The 15,858-nt window shown below is 52.8% G+C and overlaps 1 protein-coding gene across 3 annotated transcripts in view; it reads left to right on the top strand.

Annotated features, from left to right (window-relative positions):
- ANKRD52 (ankyrin repeat domain 52) overlaps nucleotides 1-15,858 on the top strand; it is a 21,454-nt gene continuing 5,596 nt past the window's right edge. The window contains exons 1-28 of one of the 3 annotated variants that reach the window (XM_033221689.1): nucleotides 1-166; nucleotides 484-567; nucleotides 1,034-1,112; nucleotides 1,311-1,381; nucleotides 2,411-2,611; nucleotides 3,445-3,532; nucleotides 3,677-3,819; nucleotides 4,120-4,332; nucleotides 4,595-4,673; nucleotides 4,981-5,095; nucleotides 5,297-5,379; nucleotides 5,486-5,603; nucleotides 5,813-5,881; nucleotides 6,066-6,206; nucleotides 6,286-6,366; nucleotides 10,144-10,255; nucleotides 10,452-10,523; nucleotides 10,793-10,994; nucleotides 11,244-11,331; nucleotides 11,408-11,525; nucleotides 13,366-13,585; nucleotides 13,771-13,858; nucleotides 13,972-14,055; nucleotides 14,164-14,309; nucleotides 14,526-14,608; nucleotides 14,825-14,907; nucleotides 15,082-15,246; nucleotides 15,552-15,850. In XM_033221689.1, coding sequence (XP_033077580.1) covers nucleotides 140-166; nucleotides 484-567; nucleotides 1,034-1,112; nucleotides 1,311-1,381; nucleotides 2,411-2,611; nucleotides 3,445-3,532; nucleotides 3,677-3,819; nucleotides 4,120-4,332; nucleotides 4,595-4,673; nucleotides 4,981-5,095; nucleotides 5,297-5,379; nucleotides 5,486-5,603; nucleotides 5,813-5,881; nucleotides 6,066-6,206; nucleotides 6,286-6,366; nucleotides 10,144-10,255; nucleotides 10,452-10,523; nucleotides 10,793-10,994; nucleotides 11,244-11,331; nucleotides 11,408-11,525; nucleotides 13,366-13,585; nucleotides 13,771-13,858; nucleotides 13,972-14,055; nucleotides 14,164-14,309; nucleotides 14,526-14,608; nucleotides 14,825-14,907; nucleotides 15,082-15,232 — 3,039 coding nt within the window. In that variant the 5' untranslated portion in view covers nucleotides 1-139 and the 3' untranslated portion in view covers nucleotides 15,233-15,246; nucleotides 15,552-15,850. Of the gene's footprint in view, nucleotides 167-483; nucleotides 568-613; nucleotides 877-1,033; nucleotides 1,113-1,310; nucleotides 1,382-2,410; nucleotides 2,612-3,444; nucleotides 3,533-3,676; nucleotides 3,820-4,119; nucleotides 4,333-4,594; nucleotides 4,674-4,980; nucleotides 5,096-5,296; nucleotides 5,380-5,485; nucleotides 5,604-5,812; nucleotides 5,882-6,065; nucleotides 6,207-6,285; nucleotides 6,367-10,143; nucleotides 10,256-10,451; nucleotides 10,524-10,792; nucleotides 10,995-11,243; nucleotides 11,332-11,407; nucleotides 11,526-13,365; nucleotides 13,586-13,770; nucleotides 13,859-13,971; nucleotides 14,056-14,163; nucleotides 14,310-14,525; nucleotides 14,609-14,824; nucleotides 14,908-15,081; nucleotides 15,247-15,551; nucleotides 15,851-15,858 lie in introns of those variants that run through there. The other 2 variants (XM_033221687.1, XM_033221688.1) reach the window with 2 other exon arrangements.

Here is a 15,858-nt window from a genome sequence, read left to right on the forward strand (position 1 = left end):
CTCGCCCGCCCCCCGGTAGGCGGGGCCGCGCTCTCCCTGCAGCCGCCGCCGCAGCCGCCGCCTGGGCCGCTCCGTGTCCCCGGTGGAGCCGCCGCCGCCGCCGCCGGGAGCTCGATGCGGACGGAGCCCGGGCCGGGCCATGGGGATCCTCAGCATCACGGACCAGGTCAGCCCTCCTCCTCTTCCCCGCTTCCTCCTTCCAGGGCTCCGCGCTACCGCCACGCGAGCCCGGGGATGTGCGGCCTAGGCTGGGCCCGAGCCCGGGGCTCCCGCAGCTCCCGCCCCGCCCCATGCCGCGCTCCCCTCAACCGAGCCGGTGTCCTTGGGGACCTGGCAACCGGAGGAGCCCGCTCCAGCCAGAATCCCCAGAGTGGACCCCCTCCACGGACGCCCCCCCCAAACCTGGGTGCTCCCCCACCCCCACCCCCACACCGGTTCCGCTCCGGCTCCAGCCCGCTCTCAGATTGCCGGTTCTCCCTGCAGCCGCCCCTGGTCCAGGCCATCTTTAGCCGAGATGTGGAGGAAGTGCGTTCCCTACTCTCGCAGAAGGAGAACATCAATGTGCTGGTGAGTTGGGAGCAGGGAGGATGGCGAGACCGGAATCCTGGCTCCCGTGTTCTGGACCCCTCCCCACCGGTGGGGCGGCTCCGTGTCTCCTCTGCTCAGATGAGGCCGCAGTTCTTTCCATCCTGGAGTGAAAGCCTACTCTGCATTTGGGGATGGAGAGCAGGTCAGGCTTGCAGCCCAGATCACTTGGGCTGGGGATGCCCAGGAACGTTGTTCTCTTCTGAACCTCCGGAGTCTGCAGCGCCCCCACCCCTCCTGGAAAAAGGAGCCGGCTTCTCAGCCCATTGGCCCTGACTCCACCCTCCCTAGGTGCTTGCCTTTGACACCCAGTACTGGGACTTAGGACCCTGCAGAAACTACGGGAAGAGGTTGTGGGGAAGGGCCTGGAGCTCTGAGGCTTGGGCTGGGGTCCGTGATAGCCCCCTCACCCCGCGCCCACAGTCCCTCCTCTTTTTTGCCTTCCCAGGACCAAGAGAGGCGAACTCCATTGCATGCTGCTGCCTACGTAGGCGATGTCCCCATCCTCCAGTTGCTACTGATGTCAGGTGAAAGTGGGGAGCTGGAAGGTGTGGCACATAGGGAGGGAAGGGAGGGGAGGAGTCTTTTTTTGATATTCAAGGATTGCTCTCCCCGGCTTGGTCCAGGCAAGGCTCCAGCTCCATTCAGATTTCCTGGCCTGATTACTGGCTTCCTTCATACCCCCTCCCCACCTTCCATCAAAATAGGAAATTATATCCCCACAGGTGCTAATGTCAATGCTAAGGACACACTGTGGCTGACCCCTCTTCATCGTGCTGCTGCCTCCCGAAACGAGGTATGCGCCCCCACCTTCTTTTACCCTTTCAAAAAGGATGAGTTGCTTAAAGGTGGAAGTTAAGGGTCAAGGAGCTTCAGTCCTCAGCCCTACAAGCTGTTCTACCCCAGGTAGTGAGGAGATCAAATCTTGGCCCCTCCCTCCTACCCCTAGAACTGGCTGGTAAGGGGGCTGAGTGCTGCCAGCTGATGTGACTCAGGGAGAGCTTAACACTGGGCTGGCAGACTGCGGGGGCCCTGCTGCCAGGCCTGAGTGACTCATCCCTCCCTGGGGGGCCACCTTAAGTCTGATCCCCCTCTGGGCACTGAGATTTCTTTCCTTGTGATGGGTGATGGGTATAGTAATCTGTTGCATCCTTGGCCCTCAAGCAGCTTGAAAGTTGACAGCACAGGGGCCAAACATATTTCATCAGTTGGGTCCTTTGCCCTATTCCCATCAGCCCTGCAGACAGGGAAAGGGGGACCTCTTCCTCAGTTCATCACTTCCCTGGCTCCAGCTACCAGGGGGAGGGGCCGAGGCCAGTGGGAATGAGGTAGGTGGTGGTTAGGAGGGGCATGTTAGCTCGGGTTTTGCAAAGGAACCGGTATCTGTTTGCTTACTGAGATACTGAAAATAATTTTGGTGCCTATGAGAAGGCTAAAGAGGGTGTTCAGGGCAAGGTGTAGCAAGAGCATTTCGTTTTCCTAGAAGTGGTGGGGGGTTGGGATGTGTGGATCTCCATGTGTAGATTTGTTTGGGAAAGGATGTATGTGTGAGGGAAGATTTTCATGGTCTAAGTTGGCGAGTCAGGTGGCTTGAAGAAGAGCAAAGGGTCCTTGTTTTACTCAGCAAGGTAAGGAAGAGCTCAAGTTCTAAGAAAATCCAGAAGATGGGAAGTAGGTATTGAGAGGCTAGGTATGTTGGAAGAATGAGAAGAGACTCTGTGCTGGGGAAAACAGGGCTATAGATGCTATGCTGACCTATTCCTTCCATTTCCTGTTGTTTTACCTCCCGCTCCCACTCTCTCTTTTGTCCCCTGCCCCTCAACAGAAGGTGCTGGGGCTGCTGCTGGCACATTCAGCAGATGTGAATGCCCGGGACAAGCTGTGGCAGACACCACTGCATGTGGCTGCTGCCAACCGGGCCACCAAGTGTGCTGAGGCTCTGGCACCCCTGTTGAGCAGCCTCAACGTGGCTGACAGGAGCGGGCGCAGTGCTCTGCACCATGCAGTGCATAGTGGGCATCTTGAGGTGAGAACTGTTCCCATCCAGGCCCAGCGGGGGCTTTCCCTTTTCTTACCTTCCTACTCACCTTTCCCTGCTTCTAGGCCTTCAAGCCTGAAGGAGAAGCAGCCCAGATGGTTATATAAACACTAAAACTCAAGCGCTAAATGAATGGTCAGACTAGATTAAAATTCTTAACTTGGACTTCAGGAGGTTGATAAAACCTTGGATTTTGCGTAGAAAATATTTGCATACGTGCCTTTCTGAAGAGAATCCGTGTCTTTCAGCACATTTGCAAAGACAAGAGTTTAAGAACCACCAAATCGGCCGGGCGCGGTGGCTCAAGCCTGTAATCCCAGCACTTTGGGAGGCCAAGACGGGCGGATCACGAGGTCAGGAGTTTGAGACCATCCTGGCTAACACGGTGAAACCCCGTCTCTACTAAAAAAATACAAAAAGCTAGCCGGCGAGGTGGCTGGCGCCTGTAGTCCCAGCTACTCGGGAGGCTGAGGCAGGAGAATGGCGTAAACCCGGAGGCGGAGCTTGCAGTGAGCTGAGATCCGGCCACTGCACTCCAGCCCGGGCGACAGAGCAAGACTCCGTCTCAAAAAAAAAAAAAAAAAAAAAGAACCACCAAATCACCTGAAGAGACTCCCTTGTTTCCCTCAAAGTTCCAAATCTCTCCAGTATCTCCTCCTTAGTGCCTGCTTCTGCTGTTCCCTCAAGTCCTCCAGGTTGTTTTGCTCATGGAAAAAGGCATTAGGCTGCCTCAGCCTTTTCAGGAGATGAGGCCTCTGCTCTTAGGTAGGTTGAGGGCACGAATCTGGCTCTAAACAGATGTCTTTCATATCCTGATACAGACGGTGAACCTGCTCCTCAACAAGGGAGCCAGCCTGAATGTCTGTGACAAAAAGGAGCGGCAGCCTCTACACTGGGCAGCTTTTCTAGGTGAGAGAGAATACATGGGAAAATCAGAAATTTGACATTTAGGATTCCTAGGGCAGGGATATGGGGTTGCAGCCTTTGAAGAGAGGAGTGCCGGGCCTTAGAGTTTACCTTCTACTTCCTTTAGAGTGTCTTCTCTTTTCACAGGGCACTTGGAGGTCCTGAAACTGCTGGTGGCACGGGGAGCAGACCTCGGCTGCAAGGACCGCAAGGGCTATGGGCTGCTCCATACAGCTGCTGCCAGTGGCCAGATTGAAGTGGTGAAGTACCTGCTTCGGATGGGAGCGGAGGTCAGGGCTTTGAGCTCTGGGGTTGGGGACTGTGAGCAGTGAGTAGGAGATTATAGAGTCTGTTATGGAGATATGAGGTATTGGGTTGTTGATGTAGTTTTGGGAGGTTGGAAGGGCGTGGTAGAGAGGGTCTGAATAATGCTTACCTGAGCCATAGTACTCTGAGTACCTTAGTACCTTGGGTCAGAAACCCCAGAGGAACTGAGGCAGTCATTGGATTTCTGGGATCTGTAGGCTACATGTGCTGGCTTCTACTTTGTTTAAACTGATACCGCCTTACTCTCACTGCTGAATATCCAGATCGATGAGCCCAACGCTTTTGGAAACACAGCTTTGCACATCGCCTGCTACCTGGGCCAGGATGCTGTGGCTATTGAGCTGGTGAATGCCGGAGCCAATGTCAACCAGCCGAATGACAAGGGCTTCACGCCACTGCATGTGGCTGCAGTCTCCACCAATGGCGCTCTCTGCTTGGAGCTATTGGTTAATAATGGGGCTGACGTCAACTACCAGGTGCCTGAAGGGATAAGGCTTAGACTAGTGGGGAGTGAAACCTGGCTCTAGGGGTCCTGACTGTATCTGGATAACTCTCGTGGAATTATCCACTTGCTTCCTGGGATAATCAGACCTTGCCAGGGACTCAGGAGAGAGTGGGCTAAGAAGGTGCCATATGACCCTTTTGTCCTTAGAGATATGTCCTTGGAAGGGAGATAGGGCATTCTCTGTGCTTTGCACTGGAAAAAAACAAAAACAAAAACCCACCATGTTTCCACAGAGCAAAGAAGGGAAAAGTCCTCTGCACATGGCTGCAATCCATGGCCGTTTCACACGCTCCCAGATCCTCATCCAGAATGGTATGGACCTGGGAGACTTTGTGCTCTCATCCCTTCCTCCCCTAAGGAACTCATTTCTAGAATCTCCCCAACTTCCTTCTCCTACCCTCTTCCAGTAGGATAGGCCCTTGGAACTCTGACCAAGGGACCTGTGGAAATGGCCCTGCTCTGCCCTGCCCAGTCTCCTAAGGCCTAGAAACAGGATAAAACATGTAGAATCCTGGGCCTCACACCTGATGCATAGTAGGCACTCAAATCGTGGCTAGCTCGCGAGAGTGGTCTTAAGCCTGAGGTCCGCCTGAGCTTGTGTGTGTGTATCCCCTCGCAGGCAGTGAGATTGATTGTGCCGACAAATTTGGGAACACGCCACTGCATGTGGCTGCTCGCTACGGACACGAGCTGCTCATCAGCACCCTCATGACCAATGGCGCAGATACCGCCCGGTGAGTCAGGGCCCTGACTCCACTTCTGGGCTGCCCAGATCTGCACAGACTGCTCACATCAACCATGGAGTCACAGAGAAGCTTGCCAAAGGGCACCTTGGAGAACCTCCTTCCCTGACTCTAGGGTGGTGGTGGGTCAAAGAAGAGGTCTTACTTGGTCCCTCCTTGACCCAAGGACTGAGTTCCTCAACTTGTCTCTAGGCGTGGCATCCATGACATGTTCCCCCTGCACTTAGCTGTTCTCTTTGGATTCTCTGACTGTTGTCGTAAGCTTCTTTCCTCAGGTACGTGCTGATGGGCTGGGGATTGGCAGGTGTAGAGGGGAGCAAAGACCTTTCCCTCCCTGCTGAACACTCTCAGATGTGACCTGTGGCTGTTCTGTGCCTCCAGGTCAGTTGTACAGCATTGTGTCTTCACTCAGCAATGAGCATGTGCTTTCAGCTGGGTTTGACATCAATACACCTGACAACCTTGGCCGTACCTGTCTTCATGCTGCTGCTTCCGGAGGGTGAGTTCTCTTTCTTTCTGCCATCCTTTGAGCAGGGAGCTGGGCAAAGGTCTGGGCCTGTCATTCTTGCCTGCCCAGATCTATTCCCCCTCTCACAATGAGAGCAGTTACAGCAGAAAGGGCTTGCTAGTTCTATCCCTCCTTAGCCCCACCCTGAGCCTGTGGCTTCCCTTTGAGGCTATAACTCTCTTAACACATCTTTCTTTTAGGAATGTTGAATGTCTTAATTTGCTGTTGAGCAGTGGAGCTGACTTAAGGAGGAGGGACAAATTTGGCAGGTATGCTGATATGCAGGGGTAAACATAGGGAATGTCTGATTAGAGAAACATGGTAGAGGGAGGAAGGGTTGAGATTGGAGAGTTAAATAAGGAGAATGTTATGAAGCAGCATTTGGCTGCACATCTGATTGCATTCGGATCTGTCTCTGATTCTCTTCCCCACCCTCCTTCACTTCTTCCTCAGGACACCACTGCACTATGCAGCTGCTAATGGTAGCTACCAGTGTGCAGTAACATTGGTAACTGCTGGGGCCGGTGTCAACGAGGCTGACTGTAAAGGCTGCTCTCCCCTCCACTATGCTGCCGCTTCCGACACTTACAGGAGGTGAGGCTGCCAGTCTGGTCCTTCTCAGTCCCATTCACCTCCCTAAGCCTGGCCCTAACTTTCTCTCTCTCCTCCCCAGAGCGGAACCCCACACACCTTCCAGCCATGATGCCGAAGAGGACGAGCCACTGAAGGAGTCCCGCAGGAAGGAGGCCTTCTTGTGAGTAGCAGAGAGGGCCCCTGGGATGTGCTTTCCCACCCATGCAAGCTCTGGCCCTGCTGTCCTCCTACCTACTCTGAACCTCCACCCTACACTGCTGCTGTACTGCTGGTCAGCCAGCAGTGTGTCTTGAGCTCTCTGGGTTTAGTCCATAGTGGGCAAAGACAAAAAGTATGAGATTGAAGCTCAGGAGCTTCAGGGGAAAAAAACCCGGAAGTATGAGAAACAGTTCCTTCCCTAAAGGAATGAAATGGATGTTTTTTTTTTTTTTGGAGACAGAGTCTCACTCTGTTGCCCATGCTGGAATGCAGTGGCACGATCTTGGCTCACCGTGCCCAGCCAGTCTTCTTGAGAGGATTAGAAAAGCTAAATGTACAAAATAATTTGTTTATTCCACAAGCATTAACTGAATATATAGTTACTAGTTTCCAAGTACTATGCTAGATACTAAGGATAAAAGATGAGGCTGAGTGTGGTGGCTCAAGCCTGTAATCCTAGCACTTTGGGAAGCTGAGGTAGGCTGATAGCCTGAAGTTAGGAGTTCAAGACCAGCCTGACCAACATGGTGAAATCCTGTCTCTACTAAAAATACAAAAATCAACCAGGTATGGTGGCGCACGCCTATAATCCCAGCTACTCAGGAGGCTGAGGCAGGAGAGTTGCTTGAACCAGGGAGGTGGAGGTTGTGAGCCGAGATCACGCCACTGCATTCCAGCCTGGGCAACCGAAGAAGACTCTGTCTCAAAAAAATTAAAATTAAAAATAGGCCAGATGCGATGGCTCACACCTGTAATCCCAGCACTTTGGGAGGCCATTCGCAGCACTTTGCCTCGGGGCAACCCCAGGCAGATCATCTGAGGTCAGGAGTTCGAGACCAGCCTGGCCAACGTGGTGAAACCCCCATCTCTACTAAAAATACAAAAATTAGCCGGTCATGGTGGCAGGCACCTGTAATCCCAGCTACTCAGGTGGCTGAGGCAGGAGAATCACTTGAACCAGGGAGGTGGAGGTTGCAGTGAGTCAAAATCACGCCAGTCCACTCAACCTGGGCGACAGAGTGAGACTCTGTCTCCGAAAAAATAAATAAATAAATAAAAATTTTAAAAGGAAGAATTGTCCCAAATTTCTATCTTTTGAAAGCTAGTAATCTGTTGGGAAAGATAAACAAAAGGACACTTGTGCATACTAATGTAAGATGATTTAATGACAGGGGAAACTAGGTATAGGGGTATGTGAGAACTCCCTGTACTATCTTCACAATTTTTCTTTTTCTTTCTTTTTTTTAAATTAATTTATTTTGTAGGACAGGAATCTCGCTATGTTGCCCACACTGGTCTCGAACACCTGGGCTTAAGCAATCCTCCTGCCTCAGACTCCCAAAGTGCTGGGATTACAGATGTGAGCCACCACACCCAGCCCACAATTTTTCTATAAATCTGATAATATTCTAAAACAAAAAGTTTATTTTTTGCTGGGCACGGTGGCACATGCATGTATTCCCAGCTACGCAGGAGGCAGGTGCAGGTAAGGCAAGAGGATCGTGCAAACCCAGGAGTTTGAGGCTATAGTGCAGTATGATCATGCCTATGAATAGCCACTGCACCCCAACCTGGGCAGCATAGTGAGACCCCATCTCTAAAAAAAAAAAAAAAACCGGCCGGGCGCGGTGGCTCAAGTCTGTAATCCCAGCACTTTGGGAGGCCGAGACGGGCGGATCATGAGGTCAGGAGATCGAGACCATCCTGGCTAACACTGTGAAACCCCGTCTCTACTAAAAAATACAAAAAACTAGCCGGGCGAGGTGGCGGGCGCCTGTAGTCCCAGCTACTCAGGAGGCTGAGGCAGGAGAATGGCGTGAACCCAGGAGGCGGAGCTTGCAGTGAGCTGAGATCCGGCCACTGCACTCCAGCCCGGGTGACAGAGTGAGACTCCGTCTCAAAAAAAAAAAAAACACCCACAAAAATCAGCTAGGCACAGTGACTCATGCCTGTAATCCCAGCACAGAGGTGGGAGGATTGCTCGAGCCCAGGAGTATGAGACCAGCCTGGCTAACACATAATGAGAACCCATCTCTATTTTATTAAATTTAATTAATTAATTTATTTATTTATTTATTTGAGATGGAGTCTTGCTCTGTCACTCAGGCTGGAGTGCAGTTGCGCAATCTCGGCTCACTGCAACCTCTGCATTCCGGGTTCAAGTGATTCTCCTGCGTCTGTTTCCCGAGTAGCTGAGATTACAGGTGCCTACCACCATGCCCAGCTAATTTTTTTTTTTTTGAAGACCAAGTCTCACTCTGTTGCCCATACTGGAGTGCAGTGGCATGATCTTAGCTCACTGCAGCCTCCACCTCCTGGGTTCAAGCAATTCTGCCTTAGCCTCCTGAGTAGCTGGGACTACAGGTGCACGCTGCCACGCCTGGCTGATTTTTTGTATTTTAGTACAGATGGGGTTTTCACCGTGTTGCCCAGGCTGGTCTCGAACTCCTGAGCTCAGGCGATCCACCTGCCTTGGCCTCCCAAAGTGCTAGGATTGCAGGCGTGAGCCATCACGCCCAGCCTAATTTTTGTATTTTTAGTAGAGAGAGGGTTTCACCATGTTGGCCAGGTTGGCCATAAACTCCTGACCGCAGGTGATCTGCCCACCTCAGCCTCCCAAAGTGATGGGACTACAGGCGTGAGCCACTGAGCCAGGCCCCTGTCTCTATTTAAAATAAATACATTAAATAATTTTTAAAAGATTTATTTATATTTTGTTTTGTTTTGTTTTGTTTTGTTTGAGACGGAGTCTCGTTCTGTCGCTCAGGCTGGAGTACAGTGGCACGATCTTGGCTCACCGTAAGCTCTACCTCCCAGGTTCACGCCACTCTCCTGCCTCAGCCTCCCAAGTAGCTGGGACCACAGACACACACCACCATGCCAGGCTAATTTTTTGTATTTTTAGTAGATACGAGATTTCACCGTGTTAGCTAGGATGGTCTCGATCTCCTGACCTCTTGATCCACCCATCTTGGCCTCCCAAAGTGCTGGGATTACAGGCATGAGCCACCCTGCCTGGCCTAGGATTTATTTTTTTAAAAAGGACACTAAAATCCAAGAGGCTCAGCTGTTACCTGCAGCAAGTTACTTCTCTATGCCTCAATTTCATCACCCACAGTAGGGATAAAAATAGTATCTACTTCATAGGATCTTTATGAGGATTAAATTATTTAACATATATGAAGTACTTAGAACTGTGCTTGACAGTAAGTGCTAAATACTTTATTATTATTACTACTACTATAACTACTACTAAGGTATGAGAAGGCTGCCAAGGGAGCACAGAGGAAGAGGTACCTTTCCCAGGGAAGGTTAGGAAAGGCCTCACAGAGGAGAGAAGCTGGGACTGAGTTTGAGATGAACAGGACTTATTCGGCTGGGCTGGGAGGAGAAAGCATCCTAGGGCAGGGGTCGGTGTGCCTGGAGGTGGGGAAAGCATGTCAGTCAGCAGAAGGTTGATAACTGAACATCATGCTCTAGGTTCTCTAGGAGAACGTTCAGAGGATAAAGGAGGGCATTGAAGCCAGAGGGGTTCAGGGCAGACCTTGAGAAGGTAAAGTAGGTCTGGAGCTAGGATTGAAGAATGGATAGGATTTAGAGAACCTACCTAGAGCTAAGGACAGGTGGCGGTCAGGTAGGCCTGAAGGGGTTCCCTTGGTCCTCTCCTCTGGCCCTCCCAGGTCTGTGCCCTCCTGGGCTGGGCCTGTCCCTGCCTCATAGTCTACCCTTGGCTCCCCAGCTGTCTGGAGTTCTTACTGGATAACGGTGCAGACCCCTCCCTGCGGGACAGGCAGGGCTACACAGCTGTGCACTATGCAGCCGCCTATGGCAACAGACAGAACCTCGAACTGGTATGTGTTGGGGCCTGGCCTGCAGGAGGGGAGGCAGGGGCAGGGGCACAGGGTTTGTAGATTCTGAAACTAAGGGTGGTTCAATCAAATGTGGTCTTTAGATCCAGAGGCTTAGTGGGGATTACTGCGAGTCGGGGACTGGGGTACTATCTTAGGAGTTCCAGAGTCTCAGCACCTACTTTCCTGTCCATTGCAGCTCTTAGAAATGTCCTTTAACTGCCTGGAGGATGTGGAGAGCACCATTCCAGTCAGCCCTTTGCACTTAGCTGTGAGTCCCACATCTTTTTCTTCTGCTTTCCTTGTCCTGCCTGTTCCCAGGCCCTAACAAAGGTGCCAGCACTTGTGAAGTTATCCTTGCTTCTGCCTTTTTGTGGGAGAGGGGATAAACACAATGCAGGGTAGGAAGCCTTGAGGGGCCCAAGGAGCGTGTCGAGGACTAAGACCTTGAGCTTCCCATGGACCCCAAGAGCAGAGAAGGGAAAGGGAGGAGCAGGGAAGGTCCCAAGCTGTGTGCACTGGTTGCCTGCACCCCTCCAGGCCTACAACGGTCACTGTGAAGCCTTGAAGACACTGGCGGAGACGCTGGTGAATCTGGACGTAAGGGACCACAAGGGCCGGACCGCACTCTTCCTGGCTACGGAGCGCGGCTCTACTGAGTGTGTGGAGGTGCTTACAGCCCACGGCGCCTCTGCCCTCATCAAGGAGCGCAAGCGCAAGTGGACACCCCTGCACGCTGCTGGTTAGTGCCCTCTTTAGGCTGCTGCCCTACCCTTGCCATGCCAGATCCCTTCTGGATTGGGAATGGGGCTGGAAAGTGGAGTAGGGTGAGGAGAATGGAGACTTCAAGCCCTGATTCATAGCTTCCTATCCTCAGAGATTTCTCTCTGGCCCAGGTCTTCCTGTAACATTGACCCCAAGTCCTTTAGGCTTGACCTCGCCTCCTTTCTTCCTCTTGGCCCTGCCCTGACGCGGGGTCCCTTTCCCCTAGCTGCCTCTGGCCACACTGACTCCCTGCACTTGCTGATCGACAGTGGGGAACGAGCTGACATCACAGATGTCATGGATGCCTATGGACAGTGAGTGTGGGCCAGGGTGGGGTGCAGGTTTTCCAGTCCTTGTGGGATCCTCACTCCTCTTCCTGCCCCTCTGTAGGACCCCACTGATGCTGGCCATCATGAATGGCCATGTGGACTGTGTACATCTGCTGCTAGAGAAAGGATCCACAGCTGATGCTGCTGACCTCCGGGGCCGCACCGCCCTCCACCGCGGGGTGAGTGAGCTTCTGGGGGGGATTGTTTGCATGTGGGCCTCAGTGTGGGAGCATGGGACTCACCAGCAGTAGGGAATCCAATTGTCTAGGAGGCAAGCCAGGATTTTGTGCCCAATCTCTTTTTTTTTGAAGACGGGGTCTCACTCCCATTGCCCAGGTTGGAGTGCAGTGACACTATCACGGCTCACTGCAGTCTTGACTTCCTGGGTTCAGGTGATCCTCCCACCTCAGCCTCCTGAGTAGCTGAAACTATAGGCACATGCCACCATGCCCAGCTAATTTTTGTAGTTTTTGTAGAGATGGGGATCTTACCATCTTGCCCAAACTGGTCTTGAACTCCTGGGCTCAAGTGATCCCCCAACCTTGGCCTCCCAAAGTGCTGGGATTACAGGCGCGAGCCACCAGGCCCATGCTGTGGCCAGGATCTTATTGAGCCTTGTGCTTGCTCCAGGATGAGTCCCTGACATCCCCAGCTGATTTCCCTGGTATCTCTGCTTTGTTTTATTATTATTATTATTATTGTTATTATTATTATTATTTTTGAGACGGAGTCTCGCTCTGTTGCCCAGGCTAGAGTTCAGTGGCGTGATCTCGGCACACTGCAACCTCTGTCTCCCGGGTTCAAGCGATTCTCCTGCCTCAACCTCCCGAGTAGCTGGGATTACACGCCCGGCTAATTTTTTTATTTTTAGTAGAAACCGAGTTTCACTGTGTTAGCCAGGATGGTCTCAATCTCCTGATGATGAGATCCACCCGCCTTGGCCTCCCAAAGGGTTGGGATTACAGGCGTGAGCCATTGTGCCTGGCCGATATCTGTGCTTTGTAATCACGTACAACTGAGTGCTCACCACCCACTCTACTTGGGATACCCTGCTAGCCCCATCCCATCGCATAATGTCACCACCACCTAGATCCTCTTCCACGACCACCTGTCCTCAGCTGCCTCCTCCTCCCACAAGATTTTTTGATCCCTTAGTCTCCTTCTTCTCTCCGTTTAGTCTTTCACTCCAGAGCTCCAGTATTAACTCTTAGTATCCTGATTGTCTATTGGCATAGAGAGAGTCAAGGAGGGAGATGTGGGTCCTTAACACTTAGAATCATTGTTGTAAAGGGCTGGGCGTGGTGACTCACGTCTGTAGTCCCAGCACTTTGGAAGGCCAAGGCGGGTGGATCAGCTGAGGTCAGGAGTTCGAGACCAGCCTGGCCAACATGGTGAAACTTTGTCTCTACTAAAAATACAACAATTAATTGGGCATGGTGGTGCATGCCTATAATCCCAGCTACTCAGGAGGCTGAGACAGAATTGCTGGAACCTGGGAGGCAGAGGTTGCAGTGAGCCAAGATCACACCATTGCACTCCAGCCTGGGTGACAGAGTGAGACTCTGTCTCAAAAAAAGAATAATTGTTGTAAAGACAAGGATTGAGGCCAGGTGCAGTGGCTCATGCCTGTAATCCCAGCACTTTGGGAGGCCGAGGCAGGCGGATCACGAGGTCAGGAGATCAAGACCATCCTGGCTAACATGGTGAAACCTCATCTCTAGTAAAAATACAAAAAATTAGCCGGGCATGGTGGCATCTGCCTGTAATCCCAGCTACTCGGGAGGCTGAGGCAGGAGAATCGCTTGAACCTGGGAGGCAGAGGTTGCAGTGAGCCGAGATTGTGCCACTGCACTCCAGCCTGGGTGACAGAGCAAGACTCTGTCTCCAAAAAAAAAAAAAAAAAAAAAGACAAGGATTGGAGCCCTGGAAGTGGTTCTTACTTCTGAGCCAGACTCAAGCAACAGGCCAGCAGAAAAGAAGGAGCTTTTCATCCCCTTCACACCCCCATGTTACTCACAGGCAGTGACTGGCTGTGAGGACTGCCTGGCTGCCCTGCTGGACCACGACGCATTTGTGCTGTGCCGAGACTTTAAGGGCCGCACACCCATTCACCTGGCCTCAGCCTGTGGCCACACTGCAGTACTGCGGACCCTGCTGCAGGCTGCCCTTTCCACAGACCCCCTGGATGCTGGGGTGGATTACAGCGGATACTCGCCCATGCACTGGGCCTCCTACACTGGTACTAGACTGGGCCCTCCACAGGCACAGGAGTATGTGTTGGAGTGTGTGTAGAGGAGGACGGGTGGGTTGTGGGAGGGACCTGGGTTGATCTGAATCTGGAAGTGGACTGGAGTGTCAAGACACAGGACAGACAGGGAACCTTGTTGTTTTTCTCCATCACAACTCTTCCTTACTCATGCCCAGGACATGAAGATTGTCTGGAGTTGTTACTTGAACACAGCCCGTTTTCATACCTGGAAGGAAACCCCTTCACTCCTTTGCACTGTGCAGTGTAAGTCCCTTCTGCTGCGTCAACCCTTCTTGCGAGGGCCCATGACCTGAGCTTAGGACAGGTAGCCTACTTCCCTTGTCCTTCCTGATGACCCCTCCTCCCTCTTCCTCTAGGATTAATAACCAGGACAGCACCACAGAGATGCTGCTGGGAGCTCTGGGTGCCAAGATTGTGAACAGCCGAGATGCCAAAGGACGGTGAGTGATGGAAGACTTGGGGAGAAGTCCAGTTGCCTCTGGCTTCCTCTTTCTGCTTGGGCAGTATACTCTTCCCTATTTCAATCTACCCTGATCCCCCCCTTACAGGACCCCCCTTCACGCCGCTGCCTTCGCAGACAATGTCTCTGGGCTCCGGATGCTGCTGCAGCACCAAGCCGAGGTGAACGCCACTGACCATACCGGCCGCACTGCGCTCATGACGGCGGCTGAGAACGGGCAGACCGCTGCTGTGGGTGTGTAGGGGCCACTTGTGGAAGGGAGGAGCTCCCCTGGGGCATTTGCAGGATGGGTCAGCCCTGCCTGTGGAGGCTGGCTGGGGCTGGGGTTCAGAAATCAGGAGGGTTGTCTTTGGATGTCTCGCCATCTGCAGACGGGATGCAAAGTGGAGAGCCGGGATGGCTGCTGCTCTGGAGGGAGGGTTCAGTCCCTCTATCACATTTCTCTCGTAGAATTTCTGCTGTATCGAGGGAAGGCAGACCTTACTGTGTTGGATGAGAACAAGAACACAGCCCTCCACTTGGCTTGTAGCAAGGTACTTACCTGAAGTGATTGGGGGACTGCATAAGGGGCAGAGCTTGATGAAGAGAGGTAGGTCTCGGTTGTAGAGGGGACTAGAGCAGAAGCGAGGATTGTCCAGCGCATCCCACTGGTGGGGCAGCTGTTTGTCCTCCTGTTACTCTTCCAACTCCTGCCTTACACCCTGCCACACTTCTACTTCACAAGTCTCCACTCTGTTCCCCTCCCTCAGGGCCATGAGAAATGTGCCCTCATGATCCTGGCAGAAACCCAAGACCTTGGCCTTATCAATGCTACCAACAGTGCGCTGCAGATGTGAGTGCCTGGGGAAGGGGGCTTCTAGCTGGGGGAGGCCGGTGGGTGACGAAAGAGTGGCTGCTGTTCAGAGGCTCTCTGGAGCCCATAGTGTTTGTTCAGCACCCTTGCCACCCTGTCTGGAGGTGGAAGGGCAGCTTAGCATCAAGCTCCTTCTTTTTCCTTTTTTCCAAGGCCACTCCACATTGCTGCCCGGAATGGTCTAGCTTCTGTGGTACAGGCCCTGCTGAGTCGTGGAGCCACAGTGCTGGCTGTGGATGAAGAAGGTGGGTGGGGTCTGGAGCCCCCTGCCTCTCTTGGGTTTGGGGTCAGGGACATTCTTTAGGAGGTGACTTCTTAATCTTGTTTTACACCGGGCGCGGTGGCTCAAGCCTGTAATCCCAGCACTTTGGGAGGCCGAGATGGGTGGATCACGAGGTCAGGAGATCAAGACCATCCTGGCTAACACGGTGAAACCCCGTCTCTACTAAAAATACAAAAACTAGCTGGGCGAGGTGGCAGGCGCCTGTAGTCCCAGCTACTCGGGAGGCTGAGGCAGGAGAATGGCGTAAACCCGGGAGGTGGAGCTTGCAGTGAGCTGAGATCCGGCCACTGCACTCCAGTCCGGGAGACAGAGCGAGACTCCGCCTCAAAAAAAAAAAAAAATCTTGTTTTACATGGGATTTTCTTCCCAAGGGAACTCTTCAGAGTAGGGAGCCCACACCAGTACTCTGGAGTTTCAGAGGGGAGCCTGCAGGGTCAGGAGGACTCCACACACCGGGCTTTGATTCCCATGCCCACCCTTTAGCCCGTACTCAGAGAATCTGTCTGTCAGCCTTCCTGGGCCCTCATCACCCTTGGATTCTGCCCCTGCTGGGTACCTGCCTGCCTTGGCTCCCTCCACAGAGAAAAGACTTCAGGACTTGGGGGAGGCTGGCTGGGATACAGGACTCTGTGCCTCAGCTCCCCCTT

Source organism: Trachypithecus francoisi, unplaced genomic scaffold, assembly GCF_009764315.1.
Source record: "Trachypithecus francoisi isolate TF-2019V2 unplaced genomic scaffold, Tfra_2.0 Lachesis_group11, whole genome shotgun sequence".
Classification (NCBI taxonomy): Eukaryota; Metazoa; Chordata; class Mammalia; order Primates; family Cercopithecidae; genus Trachypithecus; species Trachypithecus francoisi.